Here is a 22,041-nt window from a genome sequence, read left to right as displayed (position 1 = left end):
TCCCTTGATGTTTAGTGAATATCAAAGCCGTCCTTCTTCTTCTTCTTCTTTCAGTCTCATAATTGGATTCTGCTATTTGTTTCATGCTCAGTGGATGTTGCTCCTGTTCTTTTTCTTTCTGCCATTCACCTTCTGGATCTCTTTCCCTTTGAAGTTAGCCATGAAAAGATATAAACTCTGATAACTTTATGGAGGTTACCACATTTTTGGCTTCATCATTATTTATCATGTCATGTGCTGTTGATTTAGATGAAGATCAAGGTTGTAGCCTTAGTGATTTGTGTGTGATCACGTAACAGACAGACATAGCCCTTAGCATTTGATACACAAAGGTTCTTCATGACCTCCATTCAAATATGCATGCAGGTCTGTAGTATTTATTTGCATTTCTTATTCCTCACAAGCTTCGGATGTAATTTTAGGCAATCATTTGGAATATTATAAGTGAATGCAAGGCAATTTGTCTATAGGATCTAGCTAACAGATACAGGATATCATTTTCTTTAGTGTTTAGTCTTATTATTTATCTTTAAAATTACTATTTAAAATAAAAAATGTTTATAAAAAGTGTGCCTCATTCAGAAATTAATCTTTGCTTACTACATTGTCTTTTAAAGTGATTCCAATAACTACGTTTTGTATAATCAGTGCTAGATTGAGTATAATGAGTAGAAACCTAACTCCTTAGTTATTACTGAAGAGAGCAAAGAGCCCCCTGTGCTTTATGTCTGTAAACAGGTTTTACGTTTCAGCTTTTTAAAATTTATGGTGGCCCTAAACTATGAGACAGGCTTTGCAGTATAAGAAGGGCTGAAAAGCTTCAAAGATTCCCTTTGATTGTGGCAGCACCCCAGTCCATTAGACGTCTTCTGTTATGCTATTTGGAACAGAATAGCTTTTTTTTTTGCAAACTTTGTAGCCCCTGCCATCCGCTAAATATTACTTAGCAAAGGTGCTGCCATGGCTGGGGGCTTATAATAGTTCTTGGGCGCCTGCCTTAAGTTATTGCCGTCACCCACTGGTACTTTATAGTGGAAAAAATGGTATTGTACTTTAATAAATATACTAATTTGTAGGCTATGTTTTTTTTTGTAGTTATGAGTCTTTTGGAAAAATTAATTCATACTTTTTGCCAAAGGGCTTTATTAGGAATAAATAAAACATTTCTTTTCAATAAAAAAGTGAAACTCCATTACAAATGTTGAGCTTCTGAAAAAGCTCTTCATACACAATTGCTTTTTATTTTATTATTTTATTTTTTCTTTCCATAAACATATTTTACAAGCTATGGATTTGCAGATTTCTGTGCCTAAACTGCATTTCATGAATTATATTACACATAGCTTAACAGAAATTGATTTTATGAAGTAATAATTCCTGTTTTATTACAAAATATATTTAAAAGCAGCAGCCTGTTGGTTTTGTATTTTAAAGCGAGCTCTGTTCATCCTTGTGCAGTTTGGTATTTCTGAAGAATTTTATCATGCAGACAAATCAAATAAGACATTTACTTCAGTTATTGGAATGCCTTTTGTAATTGGTCAGATAAACTTCCTGAAGTCTGGCTATCTGTGTAGATTTTGTGTGTTCTCTGTGTGTTTGTTTTCTCCTGGTACATTGGTTTCTGGAAGTTAGTTTGTTGGAGATCTTGTTTTTTTCTTGCAACAGCATGAATGAGTGTGCCATGCAGTGGACTGGCAACTCCTTTCTGCCTTGCCTCTGATGCTGCCAGCGAACCTTGTAGCCCCCCTCTGATCCTCGGTTGGAAAATGTGAGTTTAGATGAATCAGTAAGTGTTTTGCAAAGCAACCCAAGATTGTTCACTATTTGAAAAGCAGTATATACATTTGCATTGAATAATTGTTTAACTAAAAATTGTGGAAGGCACTATATAACATTAACAATCAGTTAACTGTTCTCAGTTTCTGTCCTGAGGGCTTTTTGTGGCTGCAGGGTTTTGCTCTGCCACAAATTATTCTTTTAATTGAACTCCTGCCCTAATTAGGCAACCTGATATTTCCCTGTTTTGGTGTCAATCCAAAAATTACAAAATTGAGTTTGGTATCTTTTTTAATGGAATATAGCAAGAATTTGTAATACATTTTACAATGGGGTAATTGTGTATTTATCTTGATTTTTAAGATTTTCATCATCATCAAGATTTCTGCCCTACCGATTTAAACTGTTATTTCAGTCTTTCAGCATTCAGTGTTTTTTGCCTTGGTTTTCACATCACTCATCATTAATTGCCATTATTAAGATAATAATCCTGTTTTATTACAAAATATATTTAAAAACGGCTGCCTGTTGGTTTTGTATTTTAAAGGAAGATCTGTATTAGGATACAATTAAGGGTGCAAACACCACAGAAAGAAGCTAATTAAATATGTAACTCTTTTTTTTTTTGCTATTTTCCTGTTAAGGTTATGGCAAAAATTCAAATATTTCTTAATTATGAATTTATGTAAATCTTCCACTAATGCACATCTCTGAATGCCGAATAAGAGAAATAATAACAGACAAGCTAATTAAACGATGAGATGAGTTAAAAGGAAAATGACTCACCAGTTGTGAAACTGATAGGAACAAAAACCAGCAACCACAGGGGGGTCTTCAGGATCCACTGGGCTATTTCCTAATTTAAAAAGCAATTTGTGGTGATGTTAGCCAGTATACTGGTATATAAGATGTGGTCTTTAGTTGAAAAGGGCAACACTGTGGTGGTGAGGCAGGCAAGACAGAAAGCAGTGGGTGCCAGTTTTCATTGCAACACATCTCTTAATGACATTAAGGCTCATTTCTGCTTTATAATAATTAATTAAAAAAATTCTAATTTACATGGTCTCTTTGTGTACATGCACTCAGTCTTTGAAGTTAGAAATATTCTGCACTATAGAATTTACCTTTATGTGTAATACTGTATATTATTAAATTCATGTTCATGTGTTTCACACTAAGCTATTTTGTATTTCTCAAAGTATTCTAAAACAGGTAACGTAATTAACAGCTACAAATGTTAATGGACGTTAGTTTCTTGTGCTGTCAGACTGAAGGTGATTTATACCATTTACAACACCCAGATTTAGAGGTGTTTTCTTTTTTTAAATGAAGGGCCATTTTTAAGCTTCTTGCAGTATGAAAGACAATGAACAAGACCAAATTAAATCAGAGGTTTATCTCAAGAAGCAGGCAGTGATTAATAGATTTTAGTGAGTACCCAATGTCACTGACCCTGACCACAGGAAATGTGGTCTTATGAGTGTAAGAGTTCTCTTGGTTTAGCCTAAAAATCCAGTGCCAAAGCTAACTGACATTTCAGGGACGATATACAGTCCCATTCTACTAAAATGTACATCCCCTTGACTCATTTCTGTGAGTCAGGGAAGTAGAGAATGAAGCAGTGCTGGACCACACTACTTCAAACAATTCTTTACAGTTTTCTTTGGTTCATCACTCTTGTGAAGTCCATCCCTCTTGATCAGCTTTAGAAAGCATAGCAACAGTAGTTTCTTGAGCACACTGCTTCTGGTATTCTAACAGGCAGAAATGAAACTACTGTACGTATGATTATGCTGACTGAGCATTGGTTTTAAGCATCCATTATGGTTTTCTAACTCACAAGTCCCACTGCCCATTATATGAGAGAATATAAACTAATTTAAAACAAAGAATGAACGAAGCATGCAGCATCAATATTCAAATAACTTGGGGGTATTATTCTCTCTAAGTGGTCCTTTGGCGAGACCTGTGTGAAATGTTATGTTATTTTCAATAATACATTGCTAACTAAAATATTCTAAAAATCAATGGTACATTAAAGATATCCCATGCAGCTCTCAAACAGGGTCCAAACATCTTGTAGACTTCTAAGACTACGGGACATATACACTAGAATTTTAATGAATCAGGTGCAGACTTCAGGGAAAGAATTATAAAGCGCAACAAGCTCAATACAAAGATGCTTTTACTTTTCACTTGATTTTCTAATTGTAATTTTTCTTTTACTATTTGTAAAGAACTTTGAGCTATAGTTTTGAATGAAAATGTGCTACCAACAAATGTTGTTAGATTCAACTGAATATGATCAGAATTTGAGTGGAATACACAGACAAGGCAGTGTCTCCGATATAATGCAGAGTGATTTTTAATGAAAGGTCATAGCATAAAAATATGGTGAATGCAGAAACTGTGCAAAATGTGGTCAGTATAATCTGTGCATTATTTGTAGAAAACATGTCATGTTTATGCCTTCAGATCAGAGAGCAGAAGTGATTTGAAACATTATGATTGCATATGATTTCATAGGTATAGAATGGGCCTGGTTGACCGCATGGATTAGAGTGTGCACATACTCCAAGATTCAAACAGTGCGGCCTACATGACAGGTCACTCTACATTACCCCAGTGTTGATTTGTTCTTATCTACATGCTGTCATGAACTAGCATCTGTTCAGCGTTTGTACTTGCTTTGCATCTCTTGCTCCTGGAATAATCTCTATCCAGGCTAAAATAGAATTAGAATTTCAGAAAATGAATGTAATGTAATTTTCACTTTAACTAAACCATTTTCTCTTTTTTATTTATGTCTTATAGGTTTCCTAAGTACGGGTGACCAAGCTGCTAAAGGAAACTATGGACTGCTCGATCAAATCCTAGCCTTACGCTGGACTAGTGAGAACATTGCATTTTTTGGTGGTGATCCCCTAAGAATAACTGTTTTCGGATCAGGGGCAGGTGCTTCCTGTGTCAATCTTTTGACTTTGTCCCATTATTCTGAAGGTAACCGTTGGAGCAATTCAACCAAAGGTATAATGCAGGTTGCAAATTTTGACAATTTTGGTGTCTGCATGCCACCACCATTAGCAGTTAATGTGAAATTGTTTGTATTTCTACTTTATACAGTATACAGTAAGTTTCAGTGTCTACTCAACCACAGAACACAGAAATGATTTCTAAAACGGTGGATTTCTTTGTCTTGTTTCTGCCTTTTGTGTCCGGTTTTTGCATGTTTACATGTTGAGTGTCACACACTTCCTTTCATTTTCTTCTTGTTCTTTTTATTTCTTCATTCCTTTCTAGATGATATATTGAAGTCAGTTTCTGAACTGCCAGCCCAGTCTGCTGTAGATACACTGTATGAATCATAACCCATATCAGCTCCACATCTGTTGATATCTCATGAAGTGTTGTGATCCCCTATTCCATGGCTAATGACACATAAATGGATAACCCATTAGACTTTAATGCCAGCCCCTCTCAAATGGGAACAACACTCAAAAATATTGAGAGTACAGTTTTGGTTGCTCAACAGTATATTAGCAGATAATAATGCTTTGCCCCCAGGGACATTGATTTCTAATTGTTTTACTGAGGTACCCAAACCACATTCAGAAAATGTGTCTTAACCTGCCAGGTTGCATTATCCTGCATCTGCAGGGTTTTCCTTTTTCTTTGTGAGTTTCAGCTTCAGGCTCAGCTGTTTATAGGCTCTCATTGAAGCCAAGTTGATAAATTACTTGACTTGACACCACAATATTACGTGGACGGATTCGACCACTGCATCTCAGGTTGACTGTAAGTCACTTAAGCAGGCAGTGTTCCTAGTGTCAAAAATACAGGTACCATATGAACGTTTTAATCTATCTTTTATTTCTCTCAAGGCCACAGCCACTTCTCTGGCTTTCATATCAGCTCAGTTGTCTTTGATTGTGTCCTGGCATTTAGGCGAGTGTTGCTTTTGTCACAACACTCGATAATTGAGTATTTCCCGGTCTCTTGATGTAGCTCTTTCTCTTTTGGGGTGCTTTGTATCTGACTTTCATTTTACTGACTACACTTTTGTCTGCTTCATTTGCTGCTGTTTAACCTTGATCGTCTGCCTGCTCTCGCCTGACCCAACTAAGCCTTGTTATTTTCTTGAGATGAGTGTTTCCCAGTTTTTGATACACCATTTGTACCTTGTCACTAGTGGCTTTCATCTCTCCTTGCCTGGAAAAGTGCTTTTATGCTCACATACTACCGCTGATGCAGGTGAAACTAGAAGGCCATGGGAATGGATGAAAAAGTTGAAGGATGTGGCTTGATGGATTTATTTAAAAGGCACGAACCTGACATTTGTTTTGGATACTATTAGCACAGTGTACCATATGCCTGCATATACATTATTAACCCCGTAATTGGAATAGGAAGGTTCAAAAATGGATGGATGAATATATGCTTGGAGTTATATACCATATGGAGTTAAAATTGTACCTAAACATTTGGATTTGTTTTGCTTGACACTATTTTCAATATTCTCTGCAATTCTCTGGCATGTGTAACGTTTCATTTGCACAGAATATAAACTGTGGTTGTGAGCGATGTGGCTGAGCAGTCTTGGTGCAGTCATGCATATAGACCCCAGTTCTGTGTCCTGCTGGGGTGACATCTTTGTGAAGTTTTCATGTCTTCTCTTCGTTCACATGCTATACAAGACTCTGGATTGCTCACATAGTCCAAAGACACGCCGTAAGATCAATTGGTTACTTTACCGTGCCCTGGCTTTTGAGTATGTATGGTCCTATTTAGTGCTCCTGCGCTGTACCCTTTGCCTCTATAATCACCTCTAGCTCCCCCAGTTAGTATAAGCAGCCGTGACATATCAAATGACTAGGAAAGCAATCTAAAAAACACATAGTGCATGCAGTATGTTGGCAAAATCCCAGGTTAAGATGTCATCCTTTTAGAGATATTAAGTGCCTGTTCAGAAATCTTTTGTCTGAATCTGCATGAAAGTCATTTGTTCTCATTTAAGATAAAATTTATTATAAAAATATACATTTTGTATGTTTACAAAGAGAGAGAGAGAGAGCACATAAATATTTTGCATGCGTGATCCAAAATTGTCAAAGCATCAAGGTCACAAGCAAATTTATTTATTTATTCTTTATTTCTGTGTCTTGGTGTCTGTTTTCTTCTGTTCAAACATCACTCCTTGTGAGGTCAGGTAACACTACACAAAGAGTTGGGTTGGGGGCGGTCATCTCTTTAGCCATAATAGTCTCCGTATTTGCATTCTCTGTTCATGCCATGATATTGTCCTGCATGGTCATGGCCTAGCTGGCCCTCACATTACTTTTCAGTTTACATTCCATTAAGTCCTGTAACCTTTGCTTCATTTTAAAAATAATTTTTAATTAAGAAGAATTATTAGTTTTAGTATATCAGAAACATTTTTTCTATTTTTTCTAAGGTTACTTAAAGATATTTTACAATTTTAATGCACACATAAACTCCCTGGTGTTAATGATCCATAAACAAGTTCTTGTAATTATAAGTTATTGTGCCAATTTTATGCTAAAATTCAAATTTCTTATTACTGGCATTTTCCCATTTTCTTTGTGGAGTAACCCGCTTTACTAGATGTTTGTCGGCATGAAAATCAATGTCTTGCTCATTAGGAATGTAGTATTTTTTGCCACTGGTATGTTGTGAGTGATCAGGTATGGCAACAGAAGAAGATGGAGGTTTAGTTATTTCAACAGAGAAGCCAGTGATTCAAGCCTCACACGAACATCAAACTTAACAGAAAAATGAAATGTGATATATTCTTTCATACAAGAGGCAGTACCCCACATTATGCAGAGTCACTTTTTAGTTATATGAAGCTCACCTTTATCTGAAGGCTGAACAATTAACATGCTCATTTTATAGGAAAAGTCACATTTAAGAGTCTCCGTTTTTATTGTAAAGCATCTCCTTTGACTTACAAAACACATTTTTTTGAGGTTTTTAGTAATAAACTTTACTTAATACTTTAAACAATAAATAAACAGCTTAGAGAAATTCTCGTATTTAGAAATGGCTGATTTATGTGAATTCTTCAAGACCAGAATGGAGCATCCAGCAATCATAAAATGAGAACATGAAAAATCTTTACTTTTCAGCTGCTCTGTCCAAGGTCCTTAAAGATGAGTGTAAGCTGGATGGCAGTGCATGTCTGACAAGCTGCTAATGAGTTCACACATTTAATCAAACGTGTTCAAGCTACTGTAGGTCACCTTTTTATACTGTAGGATTGCAAGATGGACGTGGGCATAATCAATTGTAGAGAGGCCTCTAAATTAGAGAAGAAGGGCACATTTAATGTCATCTGTTAAATACAAGAAAGCATATCTCATAAACTATGGCCATATTAATGTTACGAAAGTGGGTAGAATGTGTGTCTGCAGGAGGGGAGTTGCAAGTAGAAGAAAATGACGTCTTGAAACATTACACAACCGCTAATGGCAGGTGAATTTTCAATTTAAAATGTCAGAACTTTGAGTAGCCTGTGCAGCCGGTGATGGTTACATTTTCTGATTTATACACCACTGGCATGTGAAAATGACTTGTGTGTAACAGTCCAAATCAATTTTACGCAGATTCTGCTTCAACACAAATCACATGCTGGCAAAATCCACAAAAGGAAATTCTCAGAAGAAGGCATATTTTGAAATTTAGAGTACAGTATGTAATCTTAATGCTATTTCTTGTTCCTGAAGTTACAAGAAGCAAAGTGCAATTGAATAGATACACTTAATAATGAAAATGTCATGAAAAAGAAATAAAATATATATATCATTATTCACCTAATTTAAACATGCACTACCCATTCATACATTTACACAGAATGAGGAGTTTTTATTTGTGTTGAATATGCAGAAAAGTGACTAGATGGGTGCATTGTAGAGTCTGGTAGCTGCAAAAAAAAATTTAAACTCCTGAAGATAATATATTTCAAATAAGTCATAAAGGAATGGAAAGCAAACTGATGCGGAAATGCCAGTTCACATTGTATTTATTGTTGGTAGCATAAGTCCACAAAAATGCACATTACAGTAACTTTGTGATGACTGGAGTAATAATTGGACAGTCATACATACTGTTTATGGTATTGGGGTTATTATTATCACATATACAGAGTACAGTGAAATTCTTACTTGGCATGATCTAATTAACATACAACACGTTCCAAGTCTCTTGCGTCATGATTAGAGATTAGAACTTACCTTACTGAATTCCTTACCTGACCAATCCCCATTAATATTTAGCATTAACAGACCAACAGAGTGAGGATATAAAGAAACGGTGAATCTGATTGCATCCTTAAACTGGTGAGGAAGGCAGGCTCTATTGTTGGCATGGAGCTGGACAGTTTAACATCTGTGGCAGAGCGAAGGGCGCTCAGCAGGCTCCTATCAATTATGGAGAATCCACTGCATCCACTAAATAATGTCATCTCCAGACAGAAGAGCAGCTTCAGCGACAGACTGCTATCACTGTCCTGCTCCACAGACAGATTGAGGAGATCGTTCCTCCCCCAAACTATGCGACTCTTTAATTCCACCAGGGGGGGTAAACGTTAATATTTAACATTATACATAGTTATTGTCTGTTTTTTTTCACCTGTATTATTATCATTCTTTAATTTAATATTATTTATTGTATCAGTATGCTGCTGCTGAAGAATGTGAATTTCCCATTGGGATTAATAAAGTATCTATCTATCTATCTATCTATCTATCTATCTATCTATCTATCTATCTATCTATCTATCTATCTATCTATCTATCTATCTATCTATCTATCTATCTATCTATCTATCTATCTATCTATCTATCTAACTGTCACCTTCTATAAGTGGTACTAGCAGAGCAGTAGTTTTAGCTGCAGAACAGTATTTGTGTTATATGGCCAACCCTGAATTTGGAACCAATACATGAATGAATGAAATAATCCCTTCCCAGTTTAGGGTTTAACATGTAATGTTTAATATATATCAAGGGATGTTATGCTCTGAATGAATAATGCATTAGTGATATCAAGGTTGTCCAGTTCACCCTGTAATAAAAAAGGCACATCAGCGTGGCAGAAAACAGCAATTAAGTGCACCACCAGCCTAAAGGGCCTGCCCTGTTCCAACAAGCTAAATGAATTAAATCTCTTTACTCCTGTACAGGAAAGGCTGTGTGAGGAGGACCTATTCTAGGTCTGAAAAATATCACAGACCAGTAATATTTTATCAGTAGCACACTAACACAGCACATCTCTCATGAACAGGTTAGTTCAGTTTGGCACAGCATCAGAGGATGTCTTTGGTCTTGGTAAATATATTATTAAAATTCCAAATGACACTGATAATCATCATTTTTGCCTCATCTCATTAGTTGTTGGCAGCTACTTACCTAGGCATGGGCAATGCCACACTGTCAAATTGCCCACTTTACAAATACAGTGGGCACTATAAGAAAGATGACCCATAAAGCAATATTACCATATAGTGTGTGGTGAACAAAAACAAAAGTATAATAATTCATTACTGTGTGGCACAACGGTGCAGAATTCATTCTATTTTTATATTCCTTATTGCTGCACCAACACTAGGCAGAATGTTCAAATGTGCCAGAAATGTATCTAGTCTTTTAAAATGAGTGGTTTACCCACAACATTTTTTGCTTCTGTTTATTCCAACGTCAGAATGTGTGAGTACTCTTTAAAGTATCACCATGCTACTCAGAACTCCAAAGAACTGGCTTTGATTTCCATTCACTCAAGTCTGTGTCAATTTAGAACTTACAAATAGTATGTGTGCCTGATATTTTTTCTGGCACTCCACTTTCCTCTCATGTCCCAAAGGCAAGCATATCAGGCTTACTGGAGATGTTGTAATGGTCTAGGATGAAACACAGCGGATATATGCATGAGTCTGCCCTAAAATGGAATATCATCTCATCCCTAGTTGGTTTCTAGGCTTGCAACCTGTACTGTCAGGATAGACGCACTGTAACCCTCTTGTGGCAGAGACTGGCCCAAAATAATAAATTGATATTTTACATTTGATGACACTAATGATGGCGCATGACTGATGACAGTTCGGGCAGATGTCTTGGTAGTATGGTTGTTGGTGTAGTGAATATGCTACTTAAAAACTGAAGCGCACCATGCAGAGCCACTTGCTAATGTTGATACTGCACATGACATGGCCATACGTTATAGCTCCATTGAATATTATAGATTATTAAATCTCTTCCAACTTTATACAATGCAAAAGACTTATAAGGACTCCCAATGTTGTACCACTGGCCTAGGACTGGTCACCTACACTAAAATCATCAGATTCTTTTACTTTATAAACAAGAGGTTAAGCTACAGAAAATGTTTTTTAGGTTTTTCTCTAAATATATAGACCTTTTTAGTGGATATCAGCATACAGCAGTTACAAAAAGCTGCAGAAAACAACAGTTTTAGCTTTAATCATTCAATGGAGATGCCATAGTCCATGAAGAGGGATGCAGAACAGTATCATTTTAAAATGTCCGCTCAAGGCATGAAATAATGTTTTTAAAGGTTTAAAAATGGAAAATTAGGAATCACATTAAGCCTAGTAACAAAGCGCATCCATAATGAAGTGATTGACTGACTGATTATTCCAGCAGCACTTTTAAATTTTAGTGTACAGTCTTCCTCAAGTTATTATGACAGGCATTTGCTTAGCACTTTCGAATGGACTCATTTCCTATTTTCATCTGACAAATAAAAAATGTTATATATAATCCATGAAGCCTAATGATCTATCCTAAATTGCTACCAGCTTTTAAAAAAGCTGTTATAGAAAAAGTATTTCTGCTTTATAAATTTTCTCACTAACTCTCTCTTTGATTTTCCATCAAGCCAACTAGATTTTCATTTTCTACATCATTTAAAGTGTGAGATTTGTTATTGCACTCCTTATGTAATAATAAAAATGACTGATTGAGATGACCTTGCCATAATGTATAACTTGAATATGTACCAACATGACTGAACACTGTTTTATATACTTTTTTTGTTTTTTTCAATGTTTGTCTACAGGACTCTTTCAAAGGGCGATAGCACAGAGTGGCACTGCTCTCTCCAGTTGGGCCGTGAGCTTCCAGCCAGCAAAATATGCCAGGATGTTGGCCACCAAAGTGGGCTGCAACCTTGTCGACACCCTTGACTTAGTGGAGTGCCTTCAAAAGAAGCACTACAAAGAATTGGTGGACCAGGACATCCAGCCTGCTAGGTACCATATAGCCTTTGGACCAGTCATTGATGGTGATGTCATACCAGATGATCCTCAGATTCTGATGGAGCAAGGTGAATTTTTGAACTATGACATCATGTTGGGTGTGAACCAAGGAGAAGGACTGAAATTTGTGGAGCTTATTGTCGATAATGAAAATGGAGTACAGGCCAATGATTTTGATTATGCTGTCTCAAGTTTTGTGGATGATTTATATGGCTATCCAGATGGAAAAGACATTCTTAGGGAAACGATTAAATTTATGTACACTGATTGGGCTGATAGGCATAATCCTGAAACAAGGAGGAAGACTCTTCTGGCGTTGTTTACTGACCACCAGTGGGTGGCACCAGCTGTTGCAACAGCTGATCTTCACTCGAGTTTTGGATCTCCAACTTACTTCTATGCCTTCTATCACCATTGCCAGACCGACCAAGTGCCAGCATGGGCTGATGCAGCACACGGAGATGAGATTCCATACGTTTTTGGTCTCCCGATGATTGGCCCTACAGAGCTGTTTCCATGCAATTTCTCTAAAAATGATGTCATGCTAAGTGCAGTTGTGATGACCTACTGGACTAATTTTGCAAAAACTGGGTGAGTGGAACTGCATGTGACTATACACTGAAATGTCGTAGAGTGCAAAACAGAAAATAAGCCTTGGAGTGTACTATCCATCTGCACTATGTCTAATTCTTGTTTAATCAAAGCATAAATTCTGGTCCCAAACATCTTTACTTCCAGCTATACATAAGTTTTGTTTAGTACACTTACAGCATTTGTGGAATAAGTTGCATGTTCTTCTGACTAGGCTGAGGTGTCAGAAAATCTTAATAGCAGAGCAACACAAACAGTATTTGAAACCAAACAAACTTTGTGGCGTTACTACCGACATCCATTTAATACATTTTTGAGGTGTAACAGAAGAGGCTACACTCTTCACCCGGAATGATGACAAAGATGCATTTATTATATAAATAAAAAAGGAACGGAGAAGTACATGGACAACACGATTGTCCAAAATAAGCCAAAACTAAAATTATAAAGCCTGTGACATCTCTGGGCTAACCCTAACAGCTCCCCCTCCTGTCAAGCTCAAAGTGGCACCAGAGCTCCCCTTTTCTATCCTTCTCATTCTCTCCTTTCCTAGCCTCACTGCTTTTTCTCCTGTTTTGTGTGGTGTGCCTTTAACTCAGCTCAGCTCAGCTCCAGAACCACTGGTATGAGATAGCTCAAACTCTCTTCCTTATGTTACTTTTGGAGAGGCCAAGAATTATATCCAGAACCTGGGGAGTCCTCTAAAGTCTTGGGGCTACCAGGACACAATGCTCTTTTGACTGTCCTAGAGACTACTGCACCTCTGAGCTATTGGTAGCACTAACAGGTCTATTAGGCAGCTTCTAATGTTTTTCTCATAAAAGAGGCACTTGGTCCCACTGATTCTTCTTCTGGACAGTTTCCTGTCACCTAATGGGATGGTGGTAACAACTTGACTCCAGAATTTCCCCCCAGTCTCAACATTTGAAAAGTCAGTATGCTCCCATTCCTGAGTTGGGATATTGTGGTACCCTGCATTGGCCAGCAGGTGTTTTGTCTTCCTACCAACACTATTTAAAATACTGTGTTCTTATATCCTTCTTGAATATCAGTTTTTTAACCTTTCTGTCCTCATTTACATTCCCTTCTTTGTACTTCTGCGCATCCAATAGATCAATATGGCTTACCATCACCACACACCAGCACATGCTCATCTATCTCTAGGCTGCTTGTTTTCCACAGGGGTCCAGGTACAGGTATAGTGTTGATGCAATAAATGAAAAACATATCCTGCATTCTGCAGGATTCCAGCTTATATCCTGTTTAACAAAAACCATTGTGACTCATATGGACTCCACCATACATTTGGTAATGTTACCACCAGTTCCACCACATGAAGTTGACATAACAAACAAAAAAAAAATACAGTAATCAAATGGAACATAATTTTGGTGAGAATGATTTTCGACACTTTTTGGTGAATTTTACTAATTGAGAAGGCAATAGGGAAGTTTTACATGTTAGAGAATATGCAAAAGATGAATGCCCAAGGAGTTTAAAAGCTTAGCATTCCTAAACTTTGGTAGCATTGCTCTTCTTTTTTTCCAACTGCTCCTGATTCTCACAACCATATGACAGACAGCAGTGCAGCTAAAAAAATAACTTCTGCTTCTCTATCAATTTGAGCTTGTTTTAAATGAAAGTTGCATATGAACAACACATCAGAAATGTTTACTTTATTTATTTATTTATTTTTAAATAGAGTCCATGCAGTTTGGTACTCATTCCTTGTTCATAGAGTGCAGCTGAATTTATTTTTTAGCTTATGTGTGTACTACAGAACATCTTTACTTCTCTGATATCGACTCTAAAGAAACAGACTACTACGACCTACTTGAACCAAACTGTACAATATTTTTAAGACTTTTCTGTTTGGAATGTTGCCCTCAAATGTAAACCAATCCCCTACAAATACGTCCCCTTAAAGTCAAGCCATTTCGCTTATAAAGAACAGGGGCTTCCCTTTGTTCTGAGGCCACTGTATGATGGTGCCTCTTAACTCTTTGTGGAAGACAGTATATTGTATTGCCAAATGCACTGAGCCTTAAACCAGATGGTTGTTGGTTCAATTCCTGTCTTTGATGCATTGTGTGACTTTGAGTAAGACACTTAACCTGTTATAGTCCAACTGTCTGTAAACAGTTGTAATGTATCCTGATCTTCTCAGTCACCTTGAATAAGGATATCAACAGAATATATCATAATAGTGTGTCTTTTAAAGACATTCTACTGTCCGTTTTATTTTATAGTGCATGAATATTCATTATAGTGCAATAAAAGAAGACACACTAAGGTTAGTCCCATGCCAAGCCTCCAAGATATGCTTAACAAATATAGTAATACCTTTAATACAATGCAGACACTAACTTCAAGCTAATTACAACTGTTGTTATATACATAATAAATAATTTATGTGTATATACATATATATATATATATATATATATGCATACAGTATATACAGGTAAAATTCCGTTACAACGAAATTTTCATTACAACGAAGCATTTTTATGGTTCCAACAGTTTTCCCATATGACACAAGTCTATAAAAATCTTGTTACTACGAAGTAGATGCAGTAGATACTTTCATTACAACGAAGTGCCCAAAAGACCTTGAAATTCTTGAATGAATCATCCGCAGAGCAGTTAGTTCTGTGGTAGAGCTCAGTTGTGCACAACGATCCCCAAACAGAAACATTGTAATTTTTTTTCTTTCTTCGAACTTTCCTCATACTGTTTTTGCTGTTTTTGTTTTCAGTGGGTTTCAGTGATATATTTTGCTTATTGCTTGTCAACATTTGAAAAATATCCATTGGAATTTAACTCGTTGTCACCCTCCTATAGAATGGCAGACACAAAAAAACGATAATAGTCATATTAGAAAAAAAAAAAAAGTTACATTTTTGCAAAACTCGGGTTGCAAACATGTGCGAACTGCTGCATTTGAAGACGTTGAAAAAGTAGTTTTTATGTGGTTCAGTGACGCTAGTTCAAGAAACATTCCTATTAATGTAGCACTAATTCAAGAAAATGTGAGGTTTCTAAACTCTCTTGGGACCTCCCCGAACTGGACAACATGCTGAAGAGCATCCCGAAGTGCGATCACCGCGTCTGTAGAAGACTGTTTATCTGTTGCCGGAGCAACAGCAGGCTCACAGCTCTGATGTGGCTCAACACTGAAGCAAATAGAAAAGATCTCGATAGGTGATGCAAGGAATATTGTAAATGCGGGTAACAGTATTACTTGGCCACTAACCTAGTCACAACCCTGCCTGACTGCTGTGTCTGTGTGTAGGAGAGTTTCAGATCACACTACAATAAATAACTGTGCTGTTCCTGTTTCAAGCTGAATAAAGCTGGTTTTTCTAAAGTACTGAGACTCAGCCTCATGCTTTGGGGTGTAAGACAGGGACTTATAGCGCAACCCCGATCTATTATGATTTGCTTCTGTGGCGCTTCACTGCAGCACTGTGAGCCTGCTGTTGCCCTGCTCCAGCAACGGACAAACAATCTTACACAGACGCGGCAATCTCGCTTCGGGATGCACTTCAGCATGACGTTCCCATTGGGTGGGGAGTGGGGGGTGGGGAGATCCCAAAAGATTTCAGAATTCTTACAATATGAAGAAGAAGAAAAGGATGATTCGGCTACTGATTGATAACAATACGAAATCTGATATGTAATAAAATGTGAAAAGTACTTATAGTATATATTTTACTAACAATATGAGAATATACCAGAAAAAGTTAGCATTAACTGACCTAACCTGATAAATCAGTCCTGCTTCCCGAGAGGTTGTTGGTCCATTTAGGTCTGGTTGTTTGAATCAGTATTATTAGTGGCAATAGCCCCATCTAACAACACCCCATATTTACCTCCTGCAATTAAAAATGATGCTGTAAATGAAAGATAATCATACCTTCAAATGACTGTCAAAGAAAAAAAAAGGTAATAAACCTTTTCATCCAGGCTGTAATAAATTATAAAGTGTTTTACAAGGATTTAAAAATCGACCACTTAGTGTTATGTTACTGCATGTTTCTCATAAAGGTTGGCTATTAGCCCTTTCTTAAAACAAGCATTTCTGACTCATATGAATTATCTTGTCATGATAGACCTGTAAAAGAACTTCAAGTGTTGCATGTTATTTGTTGAAATATCACCATGAATGTGAGGTTTTCTTTTCCTTTTCCATTATATATTAAGTGTACCAAAAATTCAGTATGCTGGTCCCTTTGGCCATAGTAATGTGTATAAGCTCCCATGACCATCGATGTGATGGACACAGAACACTGTAGAACAAGAAAGATGACACAGAGAAAATGTTCCTGCCATTTAGAAACTAACTTAAAAAATATTCTTAACATCAGCAAAAAAAATTACTCCATAAAACATTGCGTTCACTTTTTTATCCAACTTATGCATTATTGAATTTAACTATCAAAAAGTAATTTTTTTTTATTTGTTCTTTTACAGTGATCCAAACCAACCAGTGCCCCAGGATACAAAATTTATTCATACCAAACCTAACCGCTTTGAAGAGGTGGCGTGGACCAGGTATACACAAAAAGACCAGCTGTACTTGCATATTGGTTTAAAGCCCAGGGTCAAAGAGCACTACAGGGCAAATAAAGTAAACCTTTGGCTCGAGTTGGTGCCTCATCTGCACAGCTTGAATGAAGTAACCCAGTTCTCATCCACAACCACAAAAGTTCCACCACCAGATGTAACTCCAAGAACACCTAAGAAAATCCCAGGAATTACCAAGCGTCCGGTAACGCCCATTCCTCCTACAGAGAGTCATCATAGTGAGAATCAGCAGGAAGATCCTTTCTTGGTGAACCAGCGAGATTATTCTACAGAGCTGAGTGTCACAATTGCAGTTGGGGCATCTTTGTTGTTTTTTGAACATCTTGGCTTTTGCTGCACTCTATTACAAAAAGGACAAGCGAAGACATGATGTCCATAGGAGGTGTAGTCCCCAGCGCAACACTGCCAATGACCTTATTCACACACAAGAGGAGGAGATTATGTCTTTGCAAATGAAGCATACAGATCTAGATCATGAGTGTGATTCCATCCATCCACATGATGTGGTTCTGAGAACTGCTTGTCCACCTGATTATGCTTTAGCGATGAGAAGGTCGCCTGATGATATTCCTTTAATGACCCCCAATACCATCACAATGATCCCCAATACTATACCTGGGATTCAGCCCCTGCATACGTTTAACACTTTTACTGGTGGGCAAAACAACACCTTGCCTCATCCTCACCCACATTCACATTCAACGACCAGGGTATAGCCAGACAGGACAGACCATATAAACTCTTCTGCAACTCCTCCTGGTATGGAAGCTGTCTTGGTAAACTTTTTACGGGTTACTGTATAAGGAGATAATGTTTTATTTTGGTGAAATATCCTTGTTTGGGGTATTACTGGAAAATAAAAGGAAGAACAACAAAAAACCTTCTTTTGGCGAAGGATTATCATTTTCATGAAAACTGACAACAGTTGCAGTGTGCAATTGTCATACAAAAATAAGGAGGGGTGGCACTAAAATTGTTAAAAGAATGTTTCCACAAGGCTGGGAAATGTACAGCGAACCTTCGCAAGCCAAGAACCAATGCAACTCAACAAATTAGGCATGCGCAACGCAAATGATACAAATGTAAAGAAAAAAAAACAGAAAAAGCGAAAAGTTGGGAGAACAAAATGAGAAAAAGGGAACCGTGTTAAAAATATGCACAAGGGAGACATTCATGAGATGTCTTGGATTCTTTTCACCAGTTTATTTTTTGGAACAGTTTTATTGTATAGAAACTCTTTATATATCTAGATATGTACACAAAGCACCAATGCTGTTTAAGCCCTAATGGGGCATCAATTCTGCAATCTGCCAGCAGAACAAAGGGGATAATGACATTCTGGCAGATACAGCTTCATCACATAAGTGCTGTCTATACCAAGAGCTGGCGGACAGGGGAAACTGGATATTTTTAGCACGATGCGCATGACAATTTATCTGCTTGGTGGCTGTTCTGCTGATTAAGTCGTAATTAAAATAATTTTCATCCCCATTGGATTTCTTTGAAGAAATACACTTGATTGGCTCAAATCTATGGAGATACATGATGGGGGGGGGGGGGGGGGCAGAGGAACGGGGTATAGGGAAATGGAATATAACAGTAAATACTGTTCATTCACAATAGCTTCAGTGAACATGGTTAAAAAAAATAGTTTTGTACAATGTGTGTTGGTACAACTTTTTAATAGTGGTGAACACATGCTGTTATAAATCCCAAACAAGAGGTTATTATTATTATTATTATTATGATTATTATTATTATTATTATTATTATATTCTGTTCATGTTTTATTTCTGGCATAATTAATCTCTTTTAAATATTTGTCTATTTTGCTAGAACAAAAAAATGTTGCCACTGGTCTTAATTAACTCCAGTGTTATTCATGCATTTAGTCAAAATTATGTCTACCCAGGGCTATAGCCTTATACCGGTATTTTATTTTTACACACAGAGAAATGCTAAATCTGCCATTTGGAGATTTCATTGATTGGTAGCATTGATTTTTAGAAGGCATGTTCAATGGGTGTTTTAGGATGAATACACATCATTTCAGGTTTGACAGAGCTATTACTGTATTTGAAATGTATAGAGATATTCTGACTGCAATATTATTCATTAAAAGAAAATGCAAAATATATTGAAACAAGGTGGAACCCTACTTGATGAAGTTGTATGATGAGAATATTGGGTATGACCACCCTACCCACATTACCCACATTACTCGGAGTGTAACACTTTGAAATCCCATATTGTTATACCTCTAAAAAGACATTTGCAGACAGTTTTACATTTCCATTGCACTCTGGGAAAAGTTTGCCATTCTTTTTAAATCAGGTATGGCTCCCATTTCCATATATATAGTATATATGTATGTGTGTGTCTATGTGTGTAATCATACGTCCTCCTTCAACAGCTCTTGGAGGCAACAGATCCATTATCACCTCTTCTGCCCGGTAAGCACACCATGCATTTCTAAAAATATCAATACAAATAAATAAATAAAAAGTTAGGCCTTATTTAAAAAGTCCTGAAAAGGACTGTACATCCATTGCCATTTGGCATAACTGCCAATAATGTTATCCTGTAGTTCATGGTAAACAGCCATGTAAGTTTTACTTTAGCCAGATGAATTATAAGCAGGTAGCCAGAAGAACTGACTGTAGTGCTTGGCTATAAAGAATTTGTTTCAAAGCATACATTAATTATAATAATACAGTATAATAATCCAATATTTATAATATATTGGGTGATTTAAAAAGAATTGAACACATGTATTACTCATGACACCAAGCATCATATGAACATGTAATAAAGTAATTTGTAAAGGTCAACAGTCACAGTTCTTTCTTAGTCTAACAAATTCTCAATATATGCCACAGGGCACATATCAGTCCGGTAGTCTAATTCATCCCAGACCCTTCATAACATACGTATTACCTTTGATGGTTAACACAAGCACCCATTTCTGCAAGCAGCTCTATAGTACAGTTTGTAGTACATGTTTATATGATAGTTAGTTAATGGGTAGTACATTTTTTAAAAATTGTTCAGTTCTTTTTCAGCTGCCATGTACAGTGTATATAATATACATATGTATATCTATCTACTGTATATTTATATATATATATAATATATATATATATATATATATATATATATATATATATACACACACACATATCTGCTTATGTATATGCATATATGTGTGTGTACGTATGTATAAATATATACATGCTGCATTTCAATAGATATCGTATTATACTGTATATAGATTGAAAGATTAACATACACGCATAATTAATTTATATTTGTATGAACATTTCATTCAAGGCAAGTTCTTTCCTTCTGGCTTTCTGCCTATTTCTGATTGTAATGTTCAGGCTTTTCCTTTCACTAATCGATGAGCAGGCTGAGAAATATTATATTTATTATTTGTCACAACCACCAGATTTAGGACTCGCATTTCCATTCCACGTACCACCATTACCATTAATTCTTATACACTCGTATGAAATCTGAGGTACTGTACTTGCCAGCTTTTAGCATTTATAGCACAGCCCATTTCTACTAAGGAGGCAATTATGCAATTGTCTTAAAAAAGATGTGTTGTAATTGCCTGCTTTTTTCTGTATTTCCCCCAGAAGGCCATAGTAAACCTTGTTACAGAGAAAACAAATGCACAAATCTTCCTTGGCCTCCATATGTCTGAGAGAAAGAAAGAAAAAAGACTCTCCTAGCTGATTATACAGGTCCTAGACTGGCAGACAGTTAAGGGATTTTCAATGCAGAGGTCAACACCCTTGCGTTTTGGTTCTTTGCTGTTGATAAAAATGAGAAAAAGAAACAAGCGCTCGCTATTATTTTGCCTTTCATCAGATTCATTTGGTGAAAGAATTGAAAGTGAACAGAGGCACAAAGATGGGAGGGATTCCAGTTATGTGCTGTTAACACTGAAGCTTTTTTTTTTTTTTTTTCTGTTAGTATTTAATCCCAAAGATACATCGAGACCTTGACCAAAAAAGCACACGCAGCAGGCAGAGCTTTTCGGCAGCCACAAGATGAAAACCACTTGACAGGCAGTCCCCTGATTAGCTTGCTGTCGATGTTGTTACAGCTGCAGTCTGCAGGTCCGGGGCCCAACAAGATTTCCGTGCAGAACGAGGCAGCAACTGATGGATGATCAGTCATTGCTGTAACAGCTTCTGAGAATTGTAAACATATTTTAAGACCTTCCCCCCAAAGCCCTTCCTAAGCTGTTTCTTATTTAATTAGCAAAGAAATGAATATGCAAAATAACTGTTTAATGTTCCCACTCAGCTGTACTTCCTAGAACTGCATTAAAAACTAATGAGGTGTTCAGAGGGGCAGCTGCAGGAGCCACTTGGCTATCTAAAATTTGCATGTAATAGCGAAGGAAGACAAAAATACTTCATTGGGCAGCTAGAAAGAGTCGCAAGAAGAAAGACTGAGGCAGCCCCCGGTGGTCATTTCTTTATCTTGAGATTTGACCCAGTGTTCGTGTATGTCATATTTAGATTTCAATTAGCGATATTCATGAAAAATGTCTGGTTCAATATTTGAATATTTTCATTACTTAATTAATTTTTCCCTCTTTAACCCCATTGGATTACTTTCTGATCCTCCCTCCTCTTCTGTATCCTTAGTGACCGTCAATTAAAAGGGAAGCTGTCACATGCAATGATACCGAGCTTTTAACACTTCATCCAAGGGTAGCTGATTATGGGATTAGAGAGGTGTCAAAAGTAATCTATCAGTAGTGAAGGAAGCAT

The 22,041-nt window shown here is 36.8% G+C and overlaps 1 protein-coding gene across 1 annotated transcript in view; it reads left to right on the top strand.

Moving 5' to 3' along the window:
* Window positions 1-18,355, top strand: part of nlgn1 (neuroligin 1) — a 709,352-nt gene extending 690,997 nt beyond the window's left edge. The window contains 4 exon segments of the mRNA XM_028794590.2: window positions 4,594-4,806; window positions 11,872-12,661; window positions 17,138-17,561; window positions 17,563-18,355. Of these exon segments, the coding sequence (XP_028650423.1) occupies window positions 4,594-4,806; window positions 11,872-12,661; window positions 17,138-17,561; window positions 17,563-17,967 (1,832 nt within the window). The 3' untranslated portion in view covers window positions 17,968-18,355.
* The last annotated feature ends 3,686 nt before the right edge of the window (window positions 18,356-22,041 follow it).

The sequence above is a fragment of the Erpetoichthys calabaricus genome, chromosome 2 (assembly GCF_900747795.2).
Source record: "Erpetoichthys calabaricus chromosome 2, fErpCal1.3, whole genome shotgun sequence".
Classification (NCBI taxonomy): domain Eukaryota; kingdom Metazoa; phylum Chordata; class Cladistia; order Polypteriformes; family Polypteridae; genus Erpetoichthys; species Erpetoichthys calabaricus.
This window is presented reverse-complemented; position numbering and strand designations above follow the sequence as displayed.